Source organism: Oncorhynchus mykiss, chromosome 1 (genome assembly GCF_013265735.2).
Source record: "Oncorhynchus mykiss isolate Arlee chromosome 1, USDA_OmykA_1.1, whole genome shotgun sequence".
Classification (NCBI taxonomy): Eukaryota; Metazoa; Chordata; class Actinopteri; order Salmoniformes; family Salmonidae; genus Oncorhynchus; species Oncorhynchus mykiss.
Window position 1 is genome coordinate 9,209,395 of NC_048565.1, and position 17,562 is coordinate 9,226,956.

The following is a 17,562-nucleotide window of genomic DNA, read 5'->3' on the forward strand; positions in this document are numbered from 1 at the left end:
CACTGGGGCTACCCATTCAGAAAATGTGTGCACAGATGCTTTCGGATAAAAGCGTCAACTAAATTGCATATATTTATTACTTTATATATATATTTGTGCTGCGCCGTCTCGAGTGTTTCAGTGTCAACAGACCCGGCCTGGTGGCCATCTTCACCACCAACTTTAGGTCTGTACTACAATATGGTGCCCAGGCATGGCACTCCTATTTCACCTCAACCATGACTGCACAATTGAGAGTGAATACAGAAGCGTGCATGCTGGAATATTCTTGGACCATGATACAGCAGCTACATGTCAAAACACTCAACCTCTGGCCATCCTCTCCTCCAGTCTGACAACAGGAACCTCTTACGGCAACCAAACATCACAACCTCTGGCCATCGTCTCCTCCAGTCTGACAACAGGAACCTCTTACGGCAACCAAACATCACAACCTCTGGCCATCGTCTCCTCCAGTCTGACAACAGGAACCTCTTACGGCAACCAAACATCACAACCTCTGGCCATCGTCTCCTCCAGTCTGACAACAGGAACCTCTTACGGCAACCAAACATCACAACCTCTGGCCATCGTCTCCTCCAGTCTGACAACAGGAACCTCTTACCGCAACCAATCATCACAACCGCTTGCCATCGTCTCTTCCAGTCTGACAACAGGAACCTCGTACCACAACCAAACATCACAACCTCTGAATGAAAATGATACCTATCAAAGCAAGAACTGAATGATCTCTAAGATCATCCATCCCCAACATCAGGGATAGGCAACACTGTTCCTGGAGTGCTGCAGCTACTGCAGGATTTAGTTCCAACTACAAACCACACCTGATCAACTGAGCTAATTGATCAGTTCAGTGATTGCCTTAATTCAACACACCTGGTCTTCCAGGTCGGTTAAATCAAAAACATGGCCAGGGTTTCCTACCCCTGACTTACATGAACGCCAACTCCAAACAACATCCACAACAATAGTTCCCTAAATGTATGTTGCATGTATGTTTTTTATTTATTTATCAGAATTCAATTGTATTCTGCCAAGTGAATTAATTAACTAGAACTAGTCCTGTCTAACAGATATGTCACTGTAATTTTAGCTATGAATTTGCCACGAGTCACAGCATACCGATTTTTTTTCTAGATTGCTTGTCATCAGGACACCATATGAGGAGGTCAAGGCTCCCTTGCTCACAATATGAGAGGGTCAACAACGTTATGATAATGGCCTTCAACTTCTACCAATGTCTTTTTAGCTATCGTAAACACAGAATTTAGGTAGAGAAGGAAGGCAGGGGGCTCGAGTGTTTATTTCACGAGTGTAAACAATCGGCTTGTGAAATCGCCCAGTGTGAAGGCTACTATCAGGCCATGTTGTGCAGTGTGCTTTGAATTTGAGGCACAGATCCCAGTGCATAGTGTGAGATGCTGCCACCATTTCAGATTGGTGAAATTGTACTTAACATACTTAGCTTTAACATACTGTAGATCTTTACTCTTCTGAGCCTCTTCTTCAAGTGCCCCCTCTTGACGAGCCTCCTCTCTACTTGGCTCCTGAATTGCTTCATAGAGAGGGAAATATTATTAGATACAAATGTAATTGATCAGATACATCATGCAACATACATACAATTTCAGGTTTTAATAGTAATAGTAATGCTATCACACTACACACACCGAGGAATCAGTCTTACCTTACGATGACATTGCAAGTGCAGATATTGCTCTTGCCTTAAAGCCAAGCCAAAGTATGACCTGTGGTCAGCATCCCAACCCTGCCTATAATAACTATCCTCGTACCTGTAGCTGTGTTGTATATGTATTATATAGCATTCCTACCTGCAACAGCTCTCAGTATATCCAATACCATTCAAAAGTTTGGGGTCACTTCAAAAAATGTATTTTTTTTCTGCAAGAAAAGCAAATTAAAATAACATTAAAATAACATCAAATTGATCAGATATACAGTGTATACATTGTTAATGTTGTAAATCACTGTTGTAGCTGGAAATGGCTGATTTTCAATGGAATATCTACATAGGCGTACAGAGGCCCATTATCAGTAACCATCACTCCTGTGTTCCAATGGCACATTATGTTAGCTAATCCAAGTTTATCGTTTTAAAAGGCTAATTGATCATTGGAAAACCCTTTTGCAATTACGATGGCACAACTGAAAACTGTTGTTCTGATTAAAGAAGCAATAAAAAGGGCCTTCTTTAGACTAGTTGAGTATGTCACGCCCTGACCTGAGTATTCTTTGTTTTCTTTATTGTTTTGGTTAGGTCAGGGTGTGACATGGGTGATATATGTGTTTTTGTACTGTCTAGGGCTTTTGTAGGTTTATGGGGTTGTTTATCATCTAGGTGTTTATATATGTCTATGGTTGCCTAGATTGGTTCTCAATTAGAGGCAGGTGTTTATCGTTGTCTCTGATTGGGAACCATATTTAGGCAGCCATCTTCTTTGGGTATTTCGTGGGTTATTGTCTATGTCTAGTTGCCTGTGTCTGCACGTTTGTAGTATAGCGTCACGGTCGTTGTTGTTGTTGTTGTTGTTGTTGTTGTTGTTGTTGTTGTTGTTGTTGTTGTTTGTTTAGTGTCCGTCTTCATTAAAATATAATATGTATTCAATTCACGCTGCGCCTTGATCTACTCCATACGACGGACGTGACAGAATTACCCACCTTAAAAGGACCAAGCAGCGTGAATGGGAGGAACAGCGCTTAATGGAGAAATGGACCCGGGAGAAGGACGAATGGGTAACAACCTGGGAGGAGATTGAGAGTTGGTCGATTGATCCAGGGAGAGTGCCAGAGCCTGCATGGGATTCTTTGGAACAGTGTGAGGAGGGATACGGGAGAATGGAGGAGCAGCGAAGATATAAGGGTACACGGCTAGCACGGAAGCCCGAGAGGCAGCCCCAATAAAGTTTTGGGGGGAGCACACGAGGAGATTGGCTAAGTCAGGTAGGAGACCTGAGCCAACTCCTCGTGCTTACCGTGTAACTGGTCAGGCACCGTGTTATGCAGAGATGCGCATGGTGTCTCCAGTGCGCATTTCTAGCCTGGTGTGCTATATTCCAGGTCCTCGCATTGGCCGGGCTAGAATGAGCATCCAGCCAGGAAGGGTTGTGTCAGCTTTACACTCCAGACCTCCCGTACACCTCCACAGCCCAGTACGTCCTGTGCCTGCTCCCTGCACTCACCCTGAGGTGCGTGTACCCAGCCCAGTACCACCAGTGCCAACACCACGCACCAGGCTTCCTGTGTGTCTCCAGAGCCCTGCACGCCCTGTTCTTCTCCCCGCACTTGCCCTGAGGTGCGTGTCTCCAGCCCGGTACCACCAGTGCCGGCACCACGTACCAGGCCACCAGTGTGCCTCCAGGATCCAGTACTGTTCCTGCTCCTCGCACTCGCCCTGAGGTGCGTGTCTCCAGCCCGGTACCACCAGTGCCGGCACCACGCACGAGGCCACCAGTGCGCCTCCAGGGTCCAGTACTCCCTGTTCCTCCTCCCCGCACTCGCCCTGAGGTGCGTGTCCTCGGCCCAGTACCACCAGTGCCAGCACCACGTACCAGGCCACCAGTGCGCCTCCAGGATCCAGTACTGTTCCTGCTCCTCGCACTCGCCCTGAGGTGCGTGTCTCCAGCCTGGTACCACCAGTGCCTCCAGGGTCCAGTACTCCCTGTTCCTCCTCCCCGCACTCGCCCTGAGGTGCGTGTCCTCGGCCCAGTACCACCAGTGCCGGCACCACGCACCAGGCCTACAGTGCGCCTCGCCAGTCCAGAGCATCCGGCAACAGTACCCAGTCCAGAGCGTACTGTTGTAACCAGCTTTGTATAGCTTGTTTAAGAAAGGGCGATACTTTAACCAAAATGTCCAAAATCAATTAGTTGGAAATTAGATATTGTAATCTGTATAAAGGCCATTTTTGAACAAAATATGAGCCTTTCTTAACAATCTACTGGAGAACCATTTTGGGTTTAAGTATAACTTATGGATGAGTGAAGCTTTTAATGAGAGGTTTAAAGCTTTAATATTTAATCATTTTAGCCCCCTAAACTCATGTTCATTATATAAATTGGCACGTTTAATTTTGTCTGGCTTAGAATTTCCAAAGAAAATTAAATCTTTTTTTTGCTCATATGATTTAAAAAACGAGTCATCTAGAGTAGGCCGTGCCATTAGTAAGTAAGCTGTGATAGGACCAAAGAGTTAATCAATGTGATTTTTCCATAAATAGACAAGCATTTATCGCTCCATGGTTGCAGAATCTTATCTATTTTTGCAAACTTTCTATAGAAATGAATTGTGGTAAATTCATTTATATTTTTTGAGATGTAAATACCAAGTATATCTACTTCACCATCCACCCGTTTTATTGGTAAACTACAAGGTAGTGTAAACACTGTCTTTTTTAACGATCCAATACGTAATGTGGTACGCTTGTCATAATTAGATTTTAATCCAGAGAGGCTAGACGTGAGCTGGGCGTGATCCCAATGCTGCCACCAGTGTAGCGGAAGAAAGTGAAAGCTGCAACAAGGACTCTAACAGCCATTGCCATGAAAAGCCTACTAGGCCTCTGGGCAGTAGGCCTATAATACCGTGTTACAATAGCCTAAGTATATAACATGATTGACACAACTGTAAAAATCATAAAGAAATGGCCTTAGAAGTGCCGTAAGTGTAATTTAGAAGAGCGTATATGTCTCTTTTAAGTGCCAAGTCATAAAATATACAAGCGCCACAACAATAGTTGACACTTTCACAGTAAATAAATGATAAATCTGAGTGACTGACCAAAGCTAACATAAACTGCTCAGTCATTGAACTTTAGACTTGCTGATTAGTTGTTGACAGGAGGCAGTTTCACTTCGTTTGAGATTTATACCATTGACATTCAGATTATCATCATTGGGAAGTTTTGGGATATATTTTACATTTACCATTATTGTTATTAACATTATTTTAATTTATCAGTGGGATCGCAATAAGTTTGATAATTTGTGTAAACAGAACTAACCTCTTTGTATAGGGCAAGAAGTAACTCAGGGACAATAAATTCTCTTGGACCAAAGAGTGCCACATGCACACCTAAACGGACTGAAAGATGTTTTTATTTCTAAAGTGTATTAGAAAATGGACACAGTATAAATTCAGCTATTTTGGCCATAGTGTGGAGACGGTCTGGTCAAGGTCAATCGCCTTACAACCTATTTCCACAGAATAACACAAACTCTGTCACAAACTCATTCATTATTAAAAAGTAAACAGCAGATATGAAAAGTTAGCACTACCTGTGATGTTTCTCTTTGACCCTGGATCCTTTTGACTGGCAAAGTTAGTTGGTGGACCAGAGTCTAGGTTTGGGAGGACAGAAACTTCAGAAGGTGTAGAGACAGAGTTGTTTCCCTCACGTGCGACATATCTCTCTTCAGTTGTCCATTCTGCAGACAAGCCTGTTGGATATCAGGGTAATATGTACATGTAGGTTGAGGTAAAGTGACTATGCATAGATAATAAACAGAGACTAGCAGCAGCATACAAAAGGGGGTCAATGCAAATAATACAATAACCTGTTTAACTGCATTGATATGGCTTAGTTTGTTTATTTGTTTGTTTGGTCTAAAAAAACTATTTTGTCAAACTAGTCATCTTCGTATTAGTCCCACCACTATTTCAAAAAGGAATCCAGCCCTTTAAGGATTTGCTCCTCTTTTGGGTTGCAGACAAAAGGTAGCTGAAATTACACCCTTTGCAAAAAAAGCTCTGGCCCTTCAGGTATTGTATTTGAACTCTATACTCACAATGCCACATCACATTGTGACTGTAGTCTCTCAATTGCTACATTTACAATTCTGCTCACCAACATGAGCAGAGAGCAGGCCAATTGGGCCTTTAACAATAGACTCCAGGCCGTTTTTGTTGTTGGTCAACTACTTTCCCTTCTAGTCTTCAGGACCTATTCTGTGGCAGCAGTAGGTAAGGAATTCAGAGAATTATGTTGATTTGTATTCAAGCTACAATTGAGACTAATATTGTAATTAATAACAGTTGTAAACAGACAAACTGCCATTGGTTGCCGAAACCACTCCAGTTCACCAATTTCTGAACAAAGGATGAACATTACCGGTCATAATAGTTTCTTTTCAGCCTATATTCATAAAAGAAAAGAACATGAATAGCCACCATCTCAATGTTACATTGAACAATGACAACAAGACCTTGTCTGCTTTAGAAAGTATATCCGGTCAAACTACTCCAAACAAATGTTCCTGATACTACTGATAGATCCTGCTAGCTCATAGGGCTAGTCTGATACTACTGATAGACCCTGCTAGCTCACAGGGCTAGTCTGATACTACTGATAGATCCTGCTAGCTCATAGGACTAGCCCGATACTACTGATAAACCCTGCTAGCTCATAGGACTAGCCTGATACTACTGATAGATCCTGCTAGCTCACAGGACTAGCCTGATACTACTGATAGATCCTGCTAGCTCACAGGGCTAGTCTGATACTACTGATAGACCCTGCTAGCTCATAGGACTAGCCTGATACTACTGATAGATCCTGCTAGCTCACAGGACTAGCCTGATACTACTGATAGATCCTGCTAGCTCACAGGGCTAGTCTGATACTACTGATAGACCCTGCTAGCTCACAGGACTAGTCTGATACTACTGATAGATCCTGATAGCTCACAGGACTAGCCTGATACTACTGATAGACCCTGCTAGCTCACAGGACTAGCCTGATACTACTGATAGATCCTGCTAGCTCACAGGGCTAGTCTGATACTACTGATAGACCCTGCTAGCTCATAGGACTAGCCTGATACTACTGATAGATCCTGCTAGCTCACAGGACTAGCCTGATACTACTGATAGATCCTGCTAGCTCACAGGGCTAGTCTGATACTACTGATAGACCCTGCTAGCTCATAGGACTAGCCTGATACTACTGATAGATCCTGATAGCTCACAGGACTAGCCTGATACTACTGATAGATCCTGCTAGCTCATAGGACTAGCCTGATACTACTGATATACCCTGCTAGCTCACAGGACTAGCCTGATACTACTGATATACCCTGCTAGCTCACAGGGCTAGTCTGATACTACTGATAGACCCTGCTAGCTCACAGGACTAGCCTGATACTACTGATAGATCCTGCTAGCTCACAGGACTAGCCAGATACTACTCATAGATCCTGCTAGCTCACAGGAATGTCCTGGGTGAAGGAGCACACGCAGAGGGTCAACTGAGGGGCAAAAACTCACATTGGAACCATCAATGTCAACAGGTTACCATGTCACCTGCTCACTGGGACAGATTTACATAGTATAAATACTAAGTACACTTGTTATTTGTCAGAGGAAGTGAATCATGAAATGTAAAACAAAAGTTGAAATGAAGAGGTACAATATAACGGATCGGTTCATTATTTTTTTGTTGTGTGTTTTATTATTTTTGCAAACTCCCTGGTAATTAGTATAGTTTCTGGCAACATTGAAACCATATAAAGCTATTTTGACTGGAAATCTGAAACTGATATACACCATTTATTGGCCCAGCGTCGACTGAGTTTGGCCGGTGTAGGATGTCATTGTAAATAAGAATGTATTCTTAACTGACTTGCCAAGTTAAATAAAGGTTAAATATAATAAACAGTTAATCAAATGGCTTCCCAGACTATTTGCATTGACCACCTTTTGTATGCTGCTGCTGCTAGTCTCTGTTTATTATCTATGCATAGTCACTTTACCTCGACCTACATGTACATATTACCCTGATATCCAACAGGCTTGTCTGCAGAATGGACAACTGAAGAGAGATATGTCGCACGTGAGGGAAACAACTCCGTGTCTAGGCCTTCTGAAGTTTCTGTCCTCCCAAACCTAGACTCTGGTCCACCAACTAACTTTGCCAGTCAAAAGGATCCAGGGTCAAAGAGAAACATCACAGGTAGTGCTAACTTTTCATATCTGCTGTTTACTTTTTAATAATGAATGAGTTTGTGACAGAGTTTGTGTTATTCTGTGGAAATATGTTGTAAGGCGATTGACCTTGACCAGACCGTCTCCACACTATGGCCAAAATAGCTGAATTCATACTGTGTCCATTTTCTAATACACTTTTGAAATAAAAACATCTTTCAGTCCGTTTAGGTGTGCATGTGGCACTCTTTGGTCCAGGAGAATTTATTGTCCCTGAGTTACTTCTTGCCCTATACAAAGAGGTTAGTTCTGTTTACACAAATTATCAAACTTTATGCGATCATACTGATACTGATACTGTAAAATAAAAAAATTGTTAATAACAATAATGGTAAATGTAAAATACCCCAAAACATCCCAATGATGATAATCTGAATGTCAACAGTATAAATCTCAAACAAAGTGAAACGGCCTCCTGTCAACCATTAATCAGCAAGTCTAAAGTTCAATGACTGAGCAGTTTATGTTAGCTTTGGGCAGTCACTCAGGTTTATCATTCATTTATTGTAAAAGAGTCAACTATTGTGGCGCTTGTATATTTTATGGCTTGACACTTAAAAGAGCTTAAATAAGCTCTTGTAAAGAAAGCCATAATCAATACATTACTAATGTTATCAGAGATTGTGGCTAGTTACAAGGTTTAGGATTCAGTTAGGGTTATTCACACTGAAAATGCACACAATAGATTAAGAAACACAATGTAGCAAGCAAGCAAAAAAACACTAATACTCAGAGTGCATTAAAAACAAAGCAACAGCAGGACACACTATGGATTAACTGGGGATTAATGACACTGTAATAACATAGGCATAGTCAACTGTGTTTGTATACTCAAGTTGTGTTCATAAGTAACTTCATGATCTCTCTGTTCTTTTCGAGAAGCCAGTTCTCTACAGTCTTGGAGAGAACAGAGGGGTGCTTTCCCTGCGAATACTGGGAATAAGAAAGAGTGACCTCTGACCACTGTGATTGCATCACATCATGGACTCTTCTGAACCTCTCCACCTGAGGATGCAGACCTCCTTCAGTTCTTTATTCTCTGTTGTCTTCTTGTTTGTTTATAGTCTATCTCTGTAGTGCTGTCAATATTACTCTCAAATTGGTTTATTTACCTATTATATCAGATGTATTAAAAATGAACTTCATTATGATGAAACATTTTACGGTATATTTGTTGGCTCAAAAAACAAGACAACCCCGCCCATAAGACTGGCTAACCAATAGCAATAGGCATAGTCTTTAATCCCACCCTTTCTTCCGGTGCCTCTTTCCTTAAGCGCTTTGGAAGTTTCTTATGTACACATTTTATGTTTGTGCATGGAGCTCCGAAGTACAATAGTCCGTGTAAATAAAACGTATCTTTTGACGTTTTTTAAACTCTTCGGAGCGTGGTCTGAGCGGTGTGCGTTGTCTTGTAGCTAAAGAGCAAAGAGGGCGATTTACTATGGCTTGTCCGATTTATCCAAAGGACACACCGCAGCCCACAGAGGACATCGAATTTCAGCAAGTACTGCGTCAAATTGGAGGTAAAGAGAATATATACTTAGTAAGTGATACCGTTAAATCGGATGAGGAGGACGAAGCCAGTGGGATATTAAAGGAGTTCATTCAAGACATGTTTCATAGCGGGCGCACTGAAAACCTTGGCACGAGCCATACCAACAACAACACTAACGGTCAGATTTATTCCTCTCCAAATAGTCAAGGGGATACTACAAGCGAAAATATTGGGACATGCGAAACAGTAAACAACTGCAAGACTTTGCCTCAAGCCCAGGGGAACGAAATACCTCTGTCAACGAGGCCAAAGGATTTAGTATTGAGTGCCAAATCTATGGGAGAGGATAAAGGACCACCGAGGCTCAATGGGAACGTCCAAAAGACCAAAACCTCAAGCATGAATAGTTGTAGAGGAAAGCGAATAATAGACTATCCTATTATAATATTCATATTTAGACAGGAGTTTTTCAGTGGCAGTGCAAACGCAATTTGCCTGAAAGAAATTCTGAAGGATGTTAGGTCACGTGCGAAACGTGGCGGTGTCCGCCCAGCACTAGTCGGGTTAATACGCTCAACAGGTGAGAGCAACGAGACGCGTGAATCAGTGGGATTTCTGGAGGGCCTGCTTCGTTCGGTGTTTCGGAAACATCCACCAGAAGCCATCTGGGCAGGGCATTTCATTCCCAAGACAGAGGATAGGATGCTGGCCATCAAGAAATACGCCTGCAAAGCCATCTATTCGGCCCAATCCTCAGGTGAAATACACATTTTCAGATGTTTGTGGTTTGTAAACCATGGTCAGTTATTTTATGCACCGTTTCATAGGCCTTATGAATTGTTTGTACTTTTATAATTTTTATAATCTTAACAAATGTTTGGCAGTAGGCATATAGCCTATTTAGGTCAGTTCATGACACACAAGACTGGGGACATTTTTCATGCATTCGATATTCTCACAGGCTAGCTGACTTCAGAACAAAATAAACATTCATTAAGCAATCTGCCCCATAGATTTGCTGCCAAATGTTCATGCTCATTATTGCCTTTGCAGATAATTCTGAGGAAAGAGGGAACATGTTTTTAAGGCCATTCCAATGTTTGCCTTGGCCTAGAAGACACAACAGCCAGGCCAACAACACTTCAGCAAACAGGCAAAGAGGTATAACAGACGTTGTCTCTCTTACCATTCCACTTTCCATGTACGTCCTTGGTGGTAAATAGGGTAGATAACAGTTAAATGTTGTTGTTTTTCAGGTGACGCTGCTAGTGCAGAGGAAGGGATCCCTCTGAAGACGGGTGTTTTGTCCTCTGGACCCCAGGCAGAGTCCGACTGTGGTGTAACCAAAAAGGACAGTCATGATGACACTCGTGGGTCATGATTTCCCATGTCCAACTGTGGACAATACTCAAACGTTGGTCTCAAGGAACATTGGTGTCTGTACAAGTCACATGTCTGGCACATTGGCCTTACAATCGGTCAGAGAAGAGTTGATACATTAGCCTGTGATTATGAACAATTTGAATTTAGCGATAACTCAAGTTACGCAACTTAATACATTTAGTGTACATGCGTATCTTGTGAGGTTACTCTGTTACATAACCATCCATGTATGATGTCACTTTAAATAATTGTCATGTAATATCTGCTTTTGTTGTTACAATGAGCTCATCTTGAATTGTAAAACAACAATGAAAAAATGTGTGACCAACAAACACTATGACCATTTACTTCATTCTGTTCGGTAAGTGTGATGGGATGCTGTTTTCAAACGAAACACAATACCTTGCTCTTGTTAAAGCTTTTAGAATTGATTTGTTTATTTGTTATTTTCTTTTGCTTGACTTCAATTAACATTCAGCAACTAGTGAGTTTTAGTGTTTTTTAAAACAATATAGATTTAATAGGCGCAATGAGAAAGAGTTAGAAACAATTAGAAAGTCCAAAATGTGTGCCTTAGAAATTCAGTCGGCACAAAAAAAATGTTGGGTAAAAAAACAACCCAGTCCTGGATATAAAAAACAACCCAGCCCTGGATAAAAAACAAAACCAACCCAGCCCTGTGTAAAAAATAAAAAACAACCCAGCCCTGTGTAAAATTTTTTTTAAAAACAGCCCTGTGTATAAAAAACAACAACCCAGCCATGGATAGAAAACAACAACCCAGCCCTGTGTATAAAAAACAACAACCCAGCCCTGGGTAAAAACAACAACAACCCAGCCCTGGATATAAAAAAACAACAACCCAGCCCTGGATATAAAAAACAACAACCCAGCCCTGGATATAAAAAACAACAACCCAGCCCTGGGTAAAAAAGCAACAACAACCCAGCCCTGGGTAAAAAACAACAACAACCCAGCCCTGGGTAAAAAAACAACAACAACCCAGCCCTGGGTAAAAAAAACAACAACAACCCAGCCCTGGGTAAAAAAAACAAAACAACAACCCAGCCCTGGGTATAAAAAAAACAACAACCCAGCCCTGGGTATAAAAACAACAACCCAGCCCTGGATAAAACAAAACAACAACCCAGCCCTGGGTAAAAAAAACAAAACAACAACCCAGCCCTGGGTAAAAAAACAACAACAACCCAGCCCTGGGTAAAAAAAACAAAACAACAACCCAGCCCTGGGTAAAAAAACAACAACCCAGCCCTGGGTATAAAAACAACAACCCAGCCCTGGATATAAAAAATAACAACCCAGCCCTGGGTAAATAATGGACAGAACAAACGTTGAGTTATATTTGACCCAGCCAGTTGGGACACTTAGTTGGGTTATTGAGCTTTGATCCACCGGGTCAGATCAGAAGACTGGAGATGTGGATTAGTAGGGAAGTGGCTTTCAGATAGTTATTTTTGGCCAGCTGTGAGAGTAAATGTAATTCTGGTTAATCTGTTGTGTTGTATTGTCAACGCATGATAAGGTTGAGTACTGACACTTCGGTAGCTTAATGATGTTTACCCAAGTTGAGTTCCTCAAGTGCCTATGTGTATCCCAATGTTGGGGTAGTTACCACTTTGTTATGATATTTAAATAATAATGTTATTAATTGTATATAAAAATATGTAATGTGCAAAAATATTTAAGGCAAATTTATATTTGCAGTGTACAAACATCACGATGAACAGGAATGAAGTTTACTTTCATGGCTGTCCAAAAATACTTATCTGAAAGCCACACCCCCAATAACACCCATCTGATGGGTAAACCAAGCATAAAAGTGAATAAAAACCCAATAGATGGTTAAATTAATCGAAAAGTGTGGCCTATTGGGGCAATTATTTTGGGCCTTTTGTGAGAGTAAATGTCATTCATGTTCATCTTTTTTTTTTTACCTTTATTTAACTAGGCAAGTCGGTTAAGAACACATTCTTATTTACAATGACAGCCTTTTACATTTTTAATTTAACCTTTATTTAACCAGTTAGGCCAGTCGAGAACAAGTTCTCTTTTACAAATGCGTCCTGGCCCAGTTAAAAATGTTACATTTTTAATTTAACCTTTATTTAACCAGTTAGGCCAGTCGAGAACAAGTTCTCTTTTACAAATGCGTCCTGGCCAAGTTAAAGCAAGTATGACAAAAACAACAACACAGAGTTACACATGGGATAAACAAACGTACAGTCAATAACACAATGGAAAATATGTATACAGTATGTGCAAATGAAGTAAGGCACTAAATAGGCCATAGTGGCGAAGTAATTACAATTTAGCAATTAACACTGGAGTGATTGATGTTCAGATGAGGATGTGCAAGTAGAAATACTGGTGTACAACCGGGGAACAGTGGGTAAACTGCCTTGTTCAGGGGCAGAACAACATATTTTTTACCTTGTCAGCTCAGGGATTCGATCCAGCAACCTTTTGGTTACTGGCCCAACGCTCTAACCATTAGGCTACCTGCCACCCCATTGTTAAGTTTGTACACTGCAAATTTCAATTTTCCTTAATATTTTTGCACATGACATGTTTTTATATAAAATGTATAACATTATTTAAATATAACAAAGTGGTAAATATCCCAACATTGCGATACGCATAGGCACTTAAGGAACTCATGTGTAAGCCTTATTAAAGCCTTATTAAAGCTACAAAAGTGTCAGTGCCCAACCTTAACATGTGTTGACAATACAACAGAACAGAATAATAGGAATGACATTTACTCTCACAGGTGGCCAAAAATAACTATCTGAAAGCCAGTTCCCCACAAAGCCACATCTCCAGTCTTCTGATCTGACCCAGTGGATCAAAGCTCAATGACTCAAAATCAACAACCCAATTTTTTTAACCCAACATTTGTTTTTGTGTAATGACAATAGCAGTTGCACTAATCCAACCATAATCCAATGGGTTATGGGTTTACTTGAACTTGTATTTAGATTTGAAACTAAAGGATTGTATAATTGCACCGTATATAGTTTGTATATGTATTGCTACATTATATTTCTTGTACGCCTCATTCACTGTTTTAATACAATTCATTTATAGTTTTGAAGCCACTGCTTGTTATTGAACCAATGGAGTAAAACGACATTATTGCTTCAGGGGCCTTTTATTGCAGTTTCACTAGGGTCATCCACTATAGTAGTTGACTTCCGGTATGTTCCTCTGCCCAGGTTTGTTTCGTTTGCAGCCTTATTCTTATTCTAAAAATTCCTCATCAATCTACACACAATACCCAAAGCGAAAAATGTTTTTTAGACATTTTTGCAAATGTATTAACAATAAAAACATAAATACCTTAATTACAGACCCTTCGCTATGAGACTCGAAATTGAGCTCAGATAAATTGTGTTTACATTGATCATCAACATTGGGATGTTTCTACAACATGATTGGAGGTACATTCAATTGATTGGACATGATTTGGAATGGCACACACCTGTCTATATAAGGTCCCACAGTTGACAGTGAATGTCAGAGCAAAAACCAAGCCATGAGGTTGAAGGAATTGTCCGTAGAGCTCCGAGACGAGATTGTGGGGAGGCACAGTGTCACGTTCTGACCTTAGTTCCTTTGTTTTGTCTTTGTTTTTGTATGGTCAGGGCGTGAGTTGGGGTGGGCAGTCTATGTTGGTTTTTCTATGTTGGTTTTTGTGTTCGGCCTAGTATGGTTCTCAATCAGAGGCAGGTGTCGTTAGTTGTCTCTGATTGAGAATCATACTTAGGTAGCCCTTTTCCACCTGGGTTTTGTGGGTGTTTATTTCCTGTTTAGTGTTTTGTAATTCACCTTACGGGACTGTTCGTTTGTTGTTTTTGTTCAGTGTTCATTTTTTGCTTCATTAAATTATGGACACTTACCATGCTGCGTTTTGGTCCTCCGATCCTTCTCGCTACTCCTCCTCAGAAGAGGAGGATGAGATCCCTTACACACAGATCTAGGGAAAGGTACCAAAACATGTCTGCAGCATTGAAGGTCCCCAAGAACTCAATGCAATTACTAACTAATATTTGACATGTTTCGCCAAGGTCTGTGCAAAGTGAAACTTGAATACAACTGTAGATCTGAAATAATTGGATGGTGAAACTTGCATCACGTTAACCAAGAAAGCAAGGTGAAGCAAAGTCAGGCCAAGAGACATACTTTTTTTTTTTTTTTTTTTTTTTTTTTTTAAAAAGCAGTAGGGATTTAGAATTAAATGTGGAGTGTATAGTTAGGTGATGATATCACGTCCCCCGAATACCTTCAAAAGTATTCGACAAAAATCATTCATTCTAAAAACACAGTTTCCATCATAATTTTTTCTAAAGAAAAATCCACCCCTCTCGAACGGATAAAAATGTTGTCTCCTATAACTGCCATTTCCGTTGCCCATGTCGCAAAGATTTTTTTTTTGCGACATTGCTTTTTATCGAAACCTGCCTAACATGATGACAAAACCGGCTCCGAGCGGGCATCCGTGTGGGCCATCGTGCGCATGTTGCTTTGTCTATCCCACCAGACACGTTCAAGACATGCAGGTTAAAATAACAAAACAGCTGTGAAACAACTACTGTATATTCATTTGGGGAGAAACAAATCTAATTATATTTGTCACATGCGCCGAATACAACAGGTTACCTTACCGCGAAATGCTTACTTACAAGCCCTTAAGCAAGAAAAAAAATAATAATAATTATGTAACATAACAATAACGAGGCTATATACATGTGTACCAGTATTGAGTCAATATACGGGGTACAGTCGTGTCACGGTAATCAGGATAATATGTACATGTAGGTAGAGGTAAAGTGACTATGCATAGATAATAACCAGAGAGCAGCAGCAGCATAAAAAAGGGGTCCGAGCAAATAGTCTGGGAAGCCATTTTATTAGCTGTTTATTATATTTAACCTTTATTTAACTTGGCAAGTCAGTTAAGAATACATTCTTATTTACAATGACGGCCTACCAAAAGGCAAAAGGCCTCCTGCGGGGACGGGGCTGGAATTAAATTAATAAAATAAAAAAATATATAGGACAAATGACACATCACGACAAGAGAGACACCACAACACTACATAAAGAGAGACCTACAACATAGCATGGCAACACAGCATGGCCGCAACACATGAAAACACAGCATGGTAGCATCACAACATCGCACCGACAGAAACAAACATCTTTCTGGTAAGAAGAGGGGCGGGGGCGTATGCTTCATGGTTAACGTGACGTGGTGTGGCCACAACAACATACAGGAACTCAAATCCTTCTGTTCACCTGATTTAGAATTCCTCACAATCAAATGTCGACCGCATTATCTACCAAGGGAATTCTCTTCGATTATAATCACAGCCGTATATATTCCCCCCCAAGCAGACACATCGATGGCTCTGAACAAACTTTATTTGACTCTTTGCAAACTGGAATCCATATATCTGGAGGCTGCATTCATTGTAGCTGGGGATTTTAACAAGGCTAATCTGAAAACAAGACTCCCTAAATTGTATCAGCATATCGATTGCGCAACCAGGGCTGGAAAAACCTTGGATCATTGCTATTCTAACTTCCGCGATGCATATAAGGCCCTGCCCCGCCCTCCTTTCGGAAAAGCTGACCACGACTCTATTTTGTTGATCCCTGCCTACAGACAGAAACTAAAACAAGAAGCTCCCGCGCTGAGGTCTGTTCAACGCTGGTCCGACCAATCTGATTCCACACTCCAAGACTGCTTCCATCACGTGGACTGGGATATGTTTCGTATTGCGTCAGACAACAACATTGACGAATACGCTGATTCGGTGAGCAAGTTCATTAGAACGTGCGTTGAAGATGTCGTTCCCATAGCAACGATTAAAACATTCCCAAACCAGAAACCGTGGATTGATGGCAGCATTCGCGTGAAACTGAAAGCGCGAACCACTGCTTTTAATCAGTGCAAGGTGACCGGACACATGACCGAATACAAACAGTGTAACTATTCCCTCCGCAAGGCAATCAAACAAGCTAAGCGTCAGTATAGAGACAAAGTAGAATCTCAATTCAACGGCTCAGACACAAGAGGTATGTGGCAGGGTCTACAGTCAATCACGGATTACAAAAAGAAAACCAGCCCCGTCACGGACCAGGATGTCTTGCTCCCAGGCAGACTAAATTACTTTTTTGCCCGCTTTGAGGACAATACAGTGCCACTGACATGGCCCGCAACCAAAACATGCGGACTCTCCTTCACTGCAGCCGACGTGAGGAAAACATTTAAACGTGTCAACCCTCGCAAGGCTGCAGGCCCAGACGGCATCCCCAGCCGCGCCCTCAGAGCATGCGCAGACCAGCTGGCTGGTGTGTTTACGGACATATTCAATCAATCCCTATCCCAGTCTGTTGTTCCCACATGCTTCAAGAGGGCCACCATTGTTCCTGTTCCCAAGAAAGCTAAGGTAACTGAGCTAAACGACTACTGACCCGTAGCACTCACTTCCGTCACCATGAAGTGCTTTGAGAGACTAGTCAAGGACCATATCACCTCCACCCTACCTGACACCCTAGACCCACTCCAATTTGCTTACCGCCCAAATAGGTCCACAGACGATGCAATCTCAACCACACTGCACACTACCCTAACCCATCTGGACAAGAGGAATACC

General features: G+C 41.5%; 1 protein-coding gene and 1 long non-coding RNA gene across 3 annotated transcripts; one reads left to right on the forward strand and one right to left on the reverse strand.

Annotated features, from left to right (window-relative positions):
• Window positions 1-1,101: 1,101 nt before the first annotated feature.
• On the reverse strand, window positions 1,102-10,795 carry LOC110531326. 2 transcript variants are annotated; one of them, XR_002474663.2, is made up of 3 exons: window positions 10,683-10,786; window positions 1,833-1,902; window positions 1,102-1,555 (listed from the first exon to the last, which is right to left on the reverse strand). It is a non-coding gene; the product is annotated as an uncharacterized LOC110531326 (long non-coding RNA). The 2 variants fall into 2 exon arrangements; XR_005053569.1 differs by lacking the exons at window positions 1,102-1,555; window positions 1,833-1,902 and adding exons at window positions 5,012-5,100; window positions 5,295-5,456 and having other exon boundaries at window positions 10,683-10,795.
• Window positions 9,264-12,014, forward strand: LOC110531147. Its single transcript, XM_021614393.2, has 3 exons — window positions 9,264-10,253; window positions 10,550-10,657; window positions 10,753-12,014. The coding sequence occupies exons 1-3, from the start codon at window positions 9,443-9,445 to the stop codon at window positions 10,875-10,877; spliced, it is 1,044 nt and encodes a 347-aa protein (XP_021470068.2). The 5' UTR covers window positions 9,264-9,442; the 3' UTR covers window positions 10,878-12,014.
• Window positions 12,015-17,562: the final 5,548 nt, after the last annotated feature.

Excerpts from the sequence above, each read along its gene's own strand:
- LOC110531147 (XM_021614393.2), top strand. The coding sequence starts at position 9,443 with ATGGCTTGTCCGATTTATCCAAAGGACACACCGCAGCCCACAGAGGAC. Across the intron at positions 10,254-10,549 it reads CTATTCGGCCCAATCCTCAG|ATAATTCTGAGGAAAGAGGG; the intron begins GTGAAATACACA and ends TTGCCTTTGCAG. Across the intron at positions 10,658-10,752 it reads TTCAGCAAACAGGCAAAGAG|GTGACGCTGCTAGTGCAGAG; the intron begins GTATAACAGACG and ends GTTGTTTTTCAG.